The 13,192-nt window shown below is 36.0% G+C and overlaps 1 protein-coding gene across 2 annotated transcripts in view; it reads right to left on the bottom strand.

Annotated features, from left to right (window-relative positions):
- The window catches only part of CDC73 (cell division cycle 73), a 135,041-nt gene that overhangs the window by 29,650 nt on the left and 92,199 nt on the right, over nt 1–13,192 (bottom strand). For both annotated transcript variants that reach the window (XM_058700586.1, XM_058700587.1), the window contains exons 12-13: nt 8,429–8,464; nt 8,041–8,128 (exon numbers count right to left, since the gene is read on the bottom strand). In XM_058700586.1, coding sequence (XP_058556569.1) covers nt 8,041–8,128; nt 8,429–8,464 — 124 coding nt within the window. The remainder of the gene's footprint in view (nt 1–8,040; nt 8,129–8,428; nt 8,465–13,192) is intronic.

A 13,192-nucleotide genomic window follows, 5' to 3' on the forward strand; every position in this document is an offset into this window, starting at 1 on the left:
TAAAAAATAATAATCATGATCCTAAAAGTGGCACACCTATTCATATTAATTAACATGAAGATAAATACTTATAGAGAAGCTAGCTAGGTAAGGGAGAGATTAACTTTGTACATACACATTATCATGATATGTGTTTACTACAGCAAAGTGATACTACTCTTACTATACTCATTTTAAACAAGAAATGAGGAAGGAGGAGACTAAAAATTTCAGATACAAAATTCCAGTTACAAATAAAATGGTACACATTTCTAGCTACCAAATAAATAAATCACAGGTAATGTACAACATATCGACTATAGCTATAATACTGCATTGCATATTTGACAGTACTTAAGGGAATGGATATTTAAAGCTGTAATCACAAGAAAAACATTGGGGGGAGAGGAGTAGTTAAGGTGGCGGAGCAGCATGGAGACCCTGAGCTTGTCTTATCCCTGAAATACAGCTAGATCAGCACCAAACCGTTTTGAACACCTAGGAACTTGATCTGAGGATTAACACAACAACCTGCATAACTTGAGCCAGAGAACTCAGCAGGTACACAGTGTGGAGAGGTGAACTGTGGAAGAGAAAAGCCATGGAGAGTAGGGAGCTGTTTTAGCGGAAAAAGGACAGAAAGAGAGAAAGGGGGAGAGTACGGTACATCAGGATCATGCAAGAAAAGCACTCCACCGAGAGTAGCTAGAGAGAAAGAGAGAGAAAGAGTGAAAACACTCACAGGGCACTGAACAAGAAATCTGTTCCCCAAAACCACTGACGGGAAGAAAAGAGAGGGTTTCAATACCACCAAAATTCTATAAACAGTGGAACAAAGTCTGTAGTTTCTGAGTTCAGTGCCTGGCGGTGCTCTGGTGAGGAAGTAGGGCAAATCCCCAGGAGCAAGGCAGAGGGGTCTGCGGGGTCTGAGGGCCACACAGGAAGAAGCGGTTCCTCTGCTTGGAGTGCATTTGGTAGAAGCCATATGGTCTCCCCACAGGCAAAGGTCCCAGAGGACCCTGAAGAGCAGCCACGTTTGCTAGTATTGGGACAAAGACCCCAGAGTATGGTGAAACCTAGCACTGGCTGTGTGCTGTGATTTGCCATAATCTCTGAACTTCTGACACTGTGTGATTGCACAAAGGTTTTCTGGAGCAAGCCGGCACCCAACCATTGCTCAGCAAGACCCTCCCCCAGAGAGCTGGAGCAGGTCCAAGCCACAGGGGCCTCTGAAATGTGCGGTTTTGAAACACAATCCCATCTGAGATAAAACTCTGGAAGGAAGTGCCACCTGGAAGGTAGACAGCTTGGACATGGAAAGGGTAGTGGATGGAGGCCTGAGACAAAGGGGGGGGTGCTTGATGGCAAGTTGGTGAGAGCACAAAGTTTCTGTGCCAGAAGACTAAGGAGCTGAGTGAAGCTATTTCCACATCTCCCGTGAAGACAGATGAGTGTCACACTGATCCACCCCAGTTAGCTAAGCAATGCCAACTCGTGGAGAATGGAGCTGTTACACCAAGCCCAACCCAACTGTGCCCTCCAAGCACATCCCCTAAAAGACCAGCACAAGTCATTCCACCTGCTTAGCCTACAAACTATAGAAGGCTTCACAGTTTCAGTTCTAGGGCAAACTGGATGTAACTTTATTTGGGTTTCATTCTGTTTGCTGGTTCATTTACTCATTTTCTTTGCTTAAATTGTTTTCTTTTCTTTTTTTTTTTTTCATTCTTTCCTTTCTTCCTCTTTCTTGGCTACAGAAAGATATTTTTTATTTTTTTTTACTTTACTTTTAATTTTTTAAACTTTTTGTTCTATTTCATTTTCTTTAGTTTTATTCTATTTTATTACATAAATTTCTTTTTAATTTTCTTACCATTTTTCTTTCCCCCTTTTCTCTATTCTATCAAGCTTCTTTGTACAAGCAGACCAAAACACATCTAGAATCTAGCTTCCTTTACTTGATTTTTTTTGGTTTTAATTTTTTAATTTTTCTTTTTTCTTTTATTAATTTTTTTCCTTCCACCAAAATGACAGAATAAAGGAATTCACTCCAAAAGAAAGAAGGGGAAGAAATGACAGGGGCTTAATCAACACAAATATAAGCAAGATGTCTAAACTAGAATTTAGAACCATGATAATGAGAATACTGAGGCTGAAAAAAGCATAGAATGGGTTTCTCTGGAGATAAAGAAATAAAATATAGTCAGGACAAAATTAAAAATGCTGTAACCGAGATGCAAACTTGAATGGATGCCACGACGGCATCCAGTGAATCAGTGATACAGAAGATAAAATTATGAAGAACAATGAACCAGAAAAAGAGGGAAACAAAGGGAAAAGATCACAATACAAGACTTCGAGAACTCAGTGACTTATTAAAAAAGAATGGCATCCGAATCACAGGAATCCCAGAAGATGAAGAGAGAGAAAAAGGGGCAGAAGGTTTATGTGAGTAATAACACTGGAAAACTTTCCTAATCTGAGGAAGGACACAGACATCAAAATCCAAGAAGCACAGAGAAATCCCATTAGATTCAACAAAAACCAAACATCACTAAGGCATATCATAGTCAAATTCACAAAATACACAGAAAATGAAAGAATTATGAAAACAGCAAGGGGAAAAAAGTCCTTAACCTATAAGTTGAGACAGATCAGGTTGTAGCAGACCTATCCACAGAGACTTGGCAGGCCAGAAAGGAGTGGTAGGATATATTCAATGTGCTAAATCGGAAAAATATGCAGCCAAGAATTCTTTATCCAGCAAGGCTGTCACTCAAAATAGAAGGAGAAATCAAGAGTTTCCCAGACAAACAAAAACTAAAGGAATTTGTGACTACTAAACCAGCCTGGCCAGAAATCATAGGGGGCTCATTGAGTGGGGAAAAGACAAAACAAAACAAAAAGACAAAAAGCAACAAAGACTAGAAAGGACCAAGAACATCACCTGAAACACCAACTCTACATGCCTGTAGGCAATACAATGAAACAAAATTCGTATCTTTCTGTACTCACTCTAAATGTCAATGGACTAAACACTCTAACCAAAAGATATCAGGTGTCAGAATGGATAAGAAAACAATACCCATCTAAATGCTGTTTACAAGAAATTCATTTTAGACCTAAAGACACCTGCAGATTGAAAGTAAAGAGATGGAGAGCCATCTATCATTATAATAGTCATCAAAAGAAAGCCAGAAGAGCCATATTTATATTAGATAAACTAGATTTTGAACCAAAGACTGAAACAAGAGATGAAGAGGGACACTGTATCATAATTAAGGGGTCTATCCACCAGGAAGATCTAAGACTGTAAATATTTATGCCAACATGGGAGCACCCAAATATATAATTCTATGAATCACAAACATAAAGATATTCACTGATGATAATACCATAATAGTAGGGGACTTCAACACTCCACTTACAGCAGTGGAAAGATCATCTAAGCAGAAAATCAAGAAAGAAACAATGCCTTTGAAAGACACACTGGACCAGATGGACTTAACAGACATATTCAGAACATTTCATCCTAAAGCAGCAGAATACACATTCTTCTCAAATGCACATGGAACATTCTCCAGAATAGATCACATACTGGGTCACAAATCAGCCCTCAACAAGCACAAAAAGATCAAGATCATACCTTGCATATTTTTAAACAACACTATGAAACTTGAAATCAACCACAAGAAAAAATTTGGAAAGACCATGAATACTTGGATATAAAAAACACCCTACTAAAGAATAAATGGGTTAACCAATAAATTAAAGAGGAAATTAAAAAGTACACAGAAGCAAATGAAGATGAAAACACAACAGCCCAAGACCTCTGGGATGCAGCAAAGGCAGTTGTAAGAGGGAAGTATATAGCAATCCACACCTTCCTAAAGAAGGAAGAAAGGTCTCAAATACACAACCTAACCTTACACCTAAAAGAGCTACAAAGAGAAGAGCAAATAAAGCCCCAAATCAGCAGAAGCTGTTAAATAATAAAGATCAGAGCAGAAATCAATGATACTGAAATCAAAAAAACAGTAGAACAGATCAATGAAACCAGGAGCTGGTTCTTTCAAAGAATGAACAAAATTGATAACCCCCTAGCCAGACTGATCAAAAAGGGAAAAAAAGGGCCCAAATAAAATCACAAATGAAAGAGGAGAGATCACAAACACCGCAGAAATACAATTGTAAGAGAATATTATGAGCAATTATATGCCAATAAATTGGGCAATCTGCAAGAAATGGACAAATTCCTAGAAACATATAAACTACCAAAACTGAAACAGGAAGAAATAAAAAATTTGAACAGACCCATAACCAATAAAGAAATTGAATCAGTAATCAAAAATCTCCCAATAGACAAGATTCCAGGGCCAGATGGCTTTCCAGGGAAATTCTACCAAACATTTAAAGAAGAGTTAACATCCATTCTTTTGAAGCTGTTCCAAAAAACAGAAATGGAAGGAAAACTTCCAAACTCATTCTGCAAGGTTTTGATTCCAAAACCAAAGACCCCACTAAAATGGAGAAATACAGAACAATTTCCCTGATGAACACGGATGTAAAAATTCTCAACAAGATCCTAGCAAACCGGATCCAACAATACATTAAAAGAATTATTCAACATAATCAAGTGGGATTTATTCCTGAGATGCAAGGCTGGTTGAATATCTGCAAATCAATCAATGTGATATATCACATTAATAAAGAAAAGAGAAGAACCACATGATTCTCTCAATAGATGCAGAAAACGCATTTGACAACATACAGCATCCTTTCTTGATAAAAACCCTCAAGAAAGGAGAGTTAGAAGGATCATACCTCAAGATCATAAAGGCCATATATGAAAGACCCACTGCTAACATCATCCTCAGTGGGAAAAAAAGAGCTATCCCCCTATAGTCAGGAAAACGACAAGGATGTCCATTCTCACTACTGTTATTCAATATAGCGTCAGAAGTCCTAGCCTCAGCAATCAGACAACACAAAGAAATAAAAGGCATCCAAATCGGCAAGAAGAAAGTCAAACTTTCATTCTTTGCAGACAATATGATACTCTATGTGGAAAAACCAAAAGACTCCACTTTAAAAACTGCAAATCTCCACTAAAGAACTGATAATACATGAAATTCAGCAAAGTCGCAGGATATAAAATCAATGCACAAAGCAGATGCATTTCTATACATCAATAATGAAGCAACAGAGAAATTAAGGAATGAATCCCATTTACAATTGCACCAAAACCTATAAAATACCTAGGAATAAACTTAACCAAAGAGGTGAACAATCTATACACTGAAAACTATAGAAAGCTTATGAAAGAAATTGAAGAAGACACAAAGAAATGGAAAAACATTCCAAGCTTATGGACTGGAAGAATATTGTTCAAATGTCGACAGTACCCAAAGCAATCTACATATTCAATGCAATCCCTAACAAAATAATAACATCAGCATTCTTCACAGAGCTAGAACAAACAATCCTAAAATTTGTATGGAACCAGAAAAGACCCCAAATAGCCAAAGCAATCCTGAAAAACAAAACCACATAGCTGAAGGGATCACAATTCCAGACTTCAAGCTGTATTACAAAGCTGTAATCATCAAGACAGTATGGTACTGGCACAAGAACAGACACACAGATCAATGGAACTGAATAGAGAACCCAGAAATGAACCCACGAAAGTATGGCCAACCAATCTCTGACAAGGCAGGAAAGAATATCCAGTGGAAAAAAGACATCAGCAAATGGTGTTGGGAAAACTGGATAGTGACATGCAGAAGAATGAACCTGGAGCACCTGCTTACACCATATACAAAAATAAACTAAAAATGGATGAAAGACCTAAACCTAAGACTGGGAGCCATCAAAATCCTAGAGGAGAAAACAGGCAGCAGCCTCTTTGACCTTAGCCACTTCTTACTTGACACGTCTCCAGAGGCAAGGGAAACAAAAGCAAAAATGACCTATTGAGAGCTCATCAAGATAAAAAACCTCTGCACAGAGATGGAAACAATCAGCAAAACTAAAAGGCAACTGATGGAATGGGAGAAGGTATTTGCAAATGACATATCAGATAAAGGGTTAGTATCCAAAATCTATAAAGAACTTACCAAACTCAATACCCAAAAACCAAATAATCCAGTGAAGATGTGTGTAAAAGACACGCATACTTTTCCAACAAAGACATCCAGATGGCTAACAGACACATAAAAAAATGCTCAACATCACTCATCATCAGGGAAAGAGAGATCAAAACCACAATGAGATGCCACCTCACACCTGTCAGAATGGCTAAAATGAAAAATTCAGGCAACATTAGATGTTGGCAATGATGCAGAGAAACAGGAACCGTTTTGCACTGCTGGTGAGAATGCAAACTGGTGCAGCCACTCTGGAAAACAGTATGGAGTTTCTAAAAATAGAACTACCCTACGACCCAGCAATTACACTACTAGGTATTTATCCAAGGATACAAGAGTGCTGATCCAAAGGGGCACATGTACCCCAATGTTTACAGCCGCACTATCAACAATAGCCAACATATGGAAAGAGCCCAAATGTCCACTGACTGACGAATGGATAAAGAAGATGTGGTATATGTGCTATATATATACACAATGGAATATTACTCAGCAATCCAAAAGAATGAAATCTTGCCATTCACAACAATGTGGATGGAACTAGAGTGCATTAGGCTAAGCAAACTAAAAAAGAGAAAGACAAATATGGTATGTTTTCACTCATATGTGCAATTTAAGATACAAAAGAGATGAATATAAGGGAAGGGAAGCAAAAATAATATAAAAACAGAGAGGGAGACAAACCATAAGAGACTCTTAGATACATAGACCAAACTGAAGGGTGCTGGTGGGGTGTTGGGTGGGAAGAAGGACTATGGGGTGAGAGGCATTAAGGAGGACACTTGTTGGAATGAGCACTGAGTGTTATATGTAAGTGATGAATCACTAAATTGTACTCCTGAAACCATTTTTACACTATATGTTAACTAACTTGGATTTAAAATTAAAAATAAATAAATAAAATTATTTTATCAAAGTTAAAAAAACAAAAAAAAATTTGTAACTATGTAAGGCGATGGATGTTAACTAGATTTCTGTGGTGATCATTTTGCAATATATACAAATATTAAATCTTTACCCTATACACCTGGAACTAATAAAGGTCAATAATACTTTAAAAACTTTTTCTCAGAAAGCTAAGTATCTGGAAATTTTAACATAAGATATGGGCTTCATTCAACTAACTTTTCCTAAGGTCTGGATTAAAAACTACGTTCCCAACCTCCATCTACCTCACAAGGTATATACCTAATATATACAGAAGTTGGTATCACTTTTCCCATTCTTCAACTAGAACTTGGGAGAAGGGCAGAGGGAGAGAAACCAAATTTGTTTTAAAACTTCCTCAAGCTCTTCAGGGAAAAGTCAAAAGAAAATAATTCATATTAAAATTTACTATATTAGTACCCTTTTTATTAGAACTTTAGCCAAAAATTTCTGTAATTTTCCCTAAAGGATCCAGAATGAAAAGAATATACAGCAGATCTTTGAACCACATTGGTTTAAACTGCATGGGTCCACTTATCCATGGATTTTTTTTTTTATATAAATACAATACAGTACTATATATGTATTTTCTCTTCCTTGTGATTCTTCTAATGAAATTTTTTCTCTAGCTTATGTTATTATAAGGATAGAGTATATAACACATATAAAATACAAAATACATGCTATTTGACTGTTATGTTATATATTAGTTACGTTATCAGTAAGGCATCCAGTCAACATTAGGCTACTAGTAGTTAAGTTTTTGCAGGAGTCAAAAGTAGTACATAAATTTTCAACTGTGCAGGGGTCGGCACCTCAAACCCCTGGATTGTTCAAGAGTCAACTGTACTTTGTTTTGAAAATAATATTTCAGACTATCTGTAAAGTCGATAGCACAGACACTGAAATTGTTTTCTCCAAATAAGGAATACCAAATTCTTAACTACTAATTCTCAACATTATCTCCATATCCTAACAAATTACTTACTTCAGGTCCTGTAGAAGGTCCTTTGCATTAAGCATGGTTATTAAAGAGGTGGTAGCTGCAGGAATTATGATAATGGGTGTTCGAGATCCTGTAAAGATAAAATTTTAAAGGTACCAAATATGCTGTTATTATCATTAAAAGACATAGACTTGCCCAATTAAAACTTTAAAGTTTGTAAATTTATAATCTTAGTTCCTTTGGCCTAAAAAAATATTTTAAGTCAGTAGTAATATTCAAAATATTTGGTAATGAGTAAGACCTGAGCACTGACTACCAAGCACAAACATTTGGTGTAACTTCACAAACAGAGTCTCAGCTTTCATTTTGTAATCTAGCTTATTTACTTTTCTTCTTAAAATAAATTTAGAATCAATAGGCACAACCTCACCTTTCTTCTGATTTGGGGGAGGTCTTGCTTGAGAAACTGTTAAGAGGGGAAAAAATTGAGTGTTAGAAACATCGCATTTTTATTTTCAAAATACAAATACAAATAAAATAATAAAGTAAAAAATAAAAATACAGATATGGCCTAAAACTTATTTGTATTTACATATGACCAGTTATAAAATTTTAAAATATACTGGAATCTTCTCAAATAACCTCAATCTTCTCAAATAATTTACTTCTCTGTTTCACAAAAACATTAAAATGTCCTACTAATACTCAACAATCTGTAGTAACAATGAAAGTGGATATACTACATTGCTGGACACTGAGTATCTACATTAATGGATTTTAAAGTCTAGCAAAGGAAGCAAAAAGTTTAATTAAACTGATAACCAATGTAATAAATGCAAAAACAGAATATTACAAGAACACGAAACACTGTGGGAAGGACTGGGAGGGGAAAACGTGCTTAAACATTTGGGAGGAAAAAGGTATTAATGGGAACTAAGACCTAAAATATTTCTTACATTTTTGTTACATTTGTTTTTTGTTTATTAGAAAAAAACATTACAGGCAATGAGTCATGTGAAGGCCTATATTATTTTGAACTGCCTATATTATTAATAATTGTGAATGTGTTATAAAAACACAAATATTCATATCTTCTCATTATTTGTATATGTAATAGACTTTATAATGCACAGAAACATTTGTTGGTATAATAAGAGTAGTATCAGACTGGTTCAAGATTAATATATTTTAGAATTTGAAAATGCTGTACATTCTATTTTCAGTATTTACATATATAATAAAAACATACTGACTGCTTTCTATGTGTCATGTACTGTGTTAGAAATTCCATTTTTTAAAATCATAAAAATAAATAAAAATTTAGGAAGTTTAAAATTCTAACTCAACATCAGTTGTTAAAAACAGATTACCATTTTTAAAGGGATACATGCATTTTTGGAATATGTTCTATTTTAAAAGCAGTAAAATTCTACATTTTAATTTAATACTTTGTAATAGCTATTTATTGTGGTAAACTTCTATGGAGTCCAGCAGTAGGATTCTTCCAGTCACATAAAGCAGAGAAAGATATATATAAATAGAAGTCCACACACACATACATATTTATTATAGTGTCCTCATCTCTTCTTGCTGAGAAAAAAAAACCTAAAACTTTCTTAAATCATTTTTAGAACTAGGATTCACAGATACACTTGATTAGCTAGATAGCATCATTTGGAATATAATACAGTCTCAGTAAATATATGGTATTTGTTAGAGGAATAAAGGAATGACAGGATGGATAGAATACATGGATAAACAGGAGACAAGAGTTGCTAGGAGAATGACTAAGGGGGAACAACAAAAAAGAAATCTTTGACTGAAACAACATTGGTTTGGTAAAGAAGCTCACGATGGACTCCTGAATTTAGGAAAAAATTCACTAAAATCAAGCCTGAGAAGATGTGATGTAAGAAAAAGACAAAATATAAAAGCTCACATATTAAAAATAAAGCCTAAAGATTTGATTAAAAAAAAGCTACAAAAAAATATAAATAGGTTCCCTAGTAAAGTAAGGACCAAGGTACAGACGCTGTGACAAACACACTATGATAAACTTGATTTTTTTTTTTTTTTTTTTTTTGAAAGAGAGAGACAGAGAGCGCACAAGCAGGAGAGGGGCAGGACAGAGGAGTGAGCAATAATCCCAAGCAGACTCCACACTGCCAGCCACGGAGCCCGATGCAGGGCTCAAATTCACCAAAGGTGAGATCATGACCTGATTGGATGTCAGACACTTAACTGACTGAGCCACCCAGGTACCCCTATGATAAACATAATTCAAAGTGAGAGGGGGAGGAAAGTGTAGAATAACACCAGTCCATATGGCAAAGTGATTAAGAGCAAGAATCTGTACTCAGATGATCTCAATTCCTATCCCCATTTTGCCACTTCCTAGGCAAATTACCCTAGCAAGTCGAATTGAGAGACTGCTCAGTCTCGGTTGTCCTCAACTATAAAACAGTAATAATAGTTTCTATATCCTGAAACTGCTGTGAGAATCTTAAAGACAACAATGCACCTTAACTCCTTAATCAGGTCTTGGCGCATGCATATTCAATATTTAGTGAACCCTGTGGCTACAGCTAAATGCTAAATGCTACTGCTCCTGGTACCACTAACACTACCACTGCACTTTAGCAAATGCCATGACTGAAAATGTACGAGCTGAGAGTAAGTAATTATTATTGTTATGTTTGATTTCAAATATAATTACAGTCTTCACTTAAATATTCAGAGCCTTATGTACAAGGCACTCTTATTACTATAAATAAAACAAATAATCCCTGCCCTCAAAGACTCTCCAGTGAAGTAGGGGAGCCAGAGCATGAACAAGCAAGCACACAAACCACAAACACACATAAACAAATTTGAACATGTGATATTAAAGAGCAAAAGAAACATATCCTGACAGAAAAGTATCCTTTGGCTAGAATGCTTACAGAAAGCCTCTCAAAGGAAGTGGCATTTAAACTAAGATTTCAAGAATGAAAAGGAGCCAACTTGCAAAGAACAAGTGTCCGAATGGTCCAGACAAGAGGTAGGAATGTGAGCAAATGCCAAAGACAGGAAGAAACTGCTGTGCATAGGGAACTGTACATGTGCACACTACAGGGACAAAAGAAAGAGTGGCGGGAGATGAGGTTAAAAATACACGCAGGAACCAATTTATATAAGGCCTCTAGGTAATGTCAGGTTTGTATTTAAGTGCCACTGAAGAACTCTGTAACTTTTAAGGCAGCAAGTGACATAGTTTGATTTTCATGTCACATCTTCTGTAAAAGAAAAACAATAGATTTAGGTAACAGATCAAAAGGGGACACACATGAAAGCAGAAAGCTCAGTCAGGACTCGTAACAACAGTCCACAAAGGTGCTACTCAAATTAGGTGTAATGGTAAGGGGTTTTTTTGTTTGCTTTTTAAATTTCCAATCCAAGGTCAAATGAATAAAATGCAGTAACAATGAATTGCTAGAAAATGATCATGCACGTGGATGTTGTGACAGTATCATACTACCAATTTCTATATGTATCTTGTTGGGAACCAGAAATAGGTCATGGACTTCATGATGTACTGGTATAGAGAAATGTAATTTATGTAAACAAATGAGTTGTGGTAGAAGATAAAGAGACAAATTTGAAACACAGAAAAAGTAAATTTGACAGAAGTCAGTGACATATTAGATAAGAGCAATAAGCAAATGTGAAGAGTGAAGGATGAAGAATAACTCCTGAATTTTTTGCTTAAGAAACGTAGATGATGGTGGTACCACGTATTCATGAAGAAGATATCCGAGAACAGAGATTTTACATCAGTTTTAAGATGTCTATGGCATATCCAAATATTAAAGAGACTGTTTGTATAAGATACCAAAGGTAAGAAGAGATGTCTGAATTGGGAATACAAATTTGAAAATCATCGGCACATAGATTAAAACTATGGAATGAGATAGTACAATCAGCACAATCTGTTGCAATTACACGAGAGGCTAATTCTCTCTCTCAAAATCACATGTAAGAAGATAAACCAGAGCTACGGGCCACCTATCCATTTCAGGAAATCTATGAAATAAAAGTGGAAAATTAAAGCTGGAGAAGTGAAGTATGCAATGTAAATGCATTAGAAAGAGGCAGGAAGCAGGGATATGTGCAAAAGATTTAATCTAAAAAGAAATGACAGGGGCGTCTGGGTGGCTCGTTCAGTTAAGTGTCTGACTTTGGCTCAGGTCACAATCTCATGGTTTGTGAGTTTGAGGCCCACATCAGCTCTCTGCTGTCAGCTCAGAGCCCGCTTCGGATCTTCTGTTCCCTTCTCTCTCCACCCCTCACCCATTTGTGCTCTCTCGCTCTCTCAAAGTCAAAGTCGCTCTCTCAAAAATAAATAAGCATTAAAAAAAGATAGTTAAAAAGAAAATGACAGTCAGGTACAGAACTATGGCTCATCAAAGGCTTCTCCTCTCTAATCCACTGAAAAACATGTACTTTTTGTTAGTTATGTTCTCTAAAGAAATGTTTAGAAGTTGGGAATAACTTTAGACACTTTTGAATATTAAATTTACCCAGGGACTTGCCTGGCACAATTAGTGCCCAATAAACACATGGTGAAAGAATAATAAAAAGGAACAATAATCAACAATGGAACTCTATACTTGAGCTACCACACTGGAGAGGGGAAAAAATAAATGATTCAAATTCTACCTACAAGTAACAGTTATTATAACTGCATAATTGCTGTCTATAACCTACTACACTGTCAGATATGTTTTGAGCATTCTTATTTTTTCAATTTTAAAAAGATAACATAATGAACATGTCATATATGACACAATATCCCTTCAAAATTGGGTAGCATCAGAGCACCTGGGTGGCTCAGTTGGTTAAACATCTGACTCTCAATTTTGGCTAGGTCATGATCTCAGAGCTCCTAACCTCAAGCCCCAAGTCAGGTTCTGCACTGACAGTATGGAACCTGCTTGGGATTCTCTCTCTCCCTCCCTCTCTGCTCCTCCCCTACTCGTGCTCTCTCTCTCTCTCTCTCTCAAAACAAATAAACTTAAAAAAATCTTTAGTAAAAACAATTAGGCAGCATTCCATAAGCAAACACAATAAACATTTCTACAACAGAAGAAAAATTCACTAATCAAGACAAACACGACAAACTGCTTAGCATCCACTCAAACCAGGTTTTATTGAT

The sequence above is a fragment of the Neofelis nebulosa genome, chromosome 15 (assembly GCF_028018385.1).
Source record: "Neofelis nebulosa isolate mNeoNeb1 chromosome 15, mNeoNeb1.pri, whole genome shotgun sequence".
Classification (NCBI taxonomy): domain Eukaryota; kingdom Metazoa; phylum Chordata; class Mammalia; order Carnivora; family Felidae; genus Neofelis; species Neofelis nebulosa.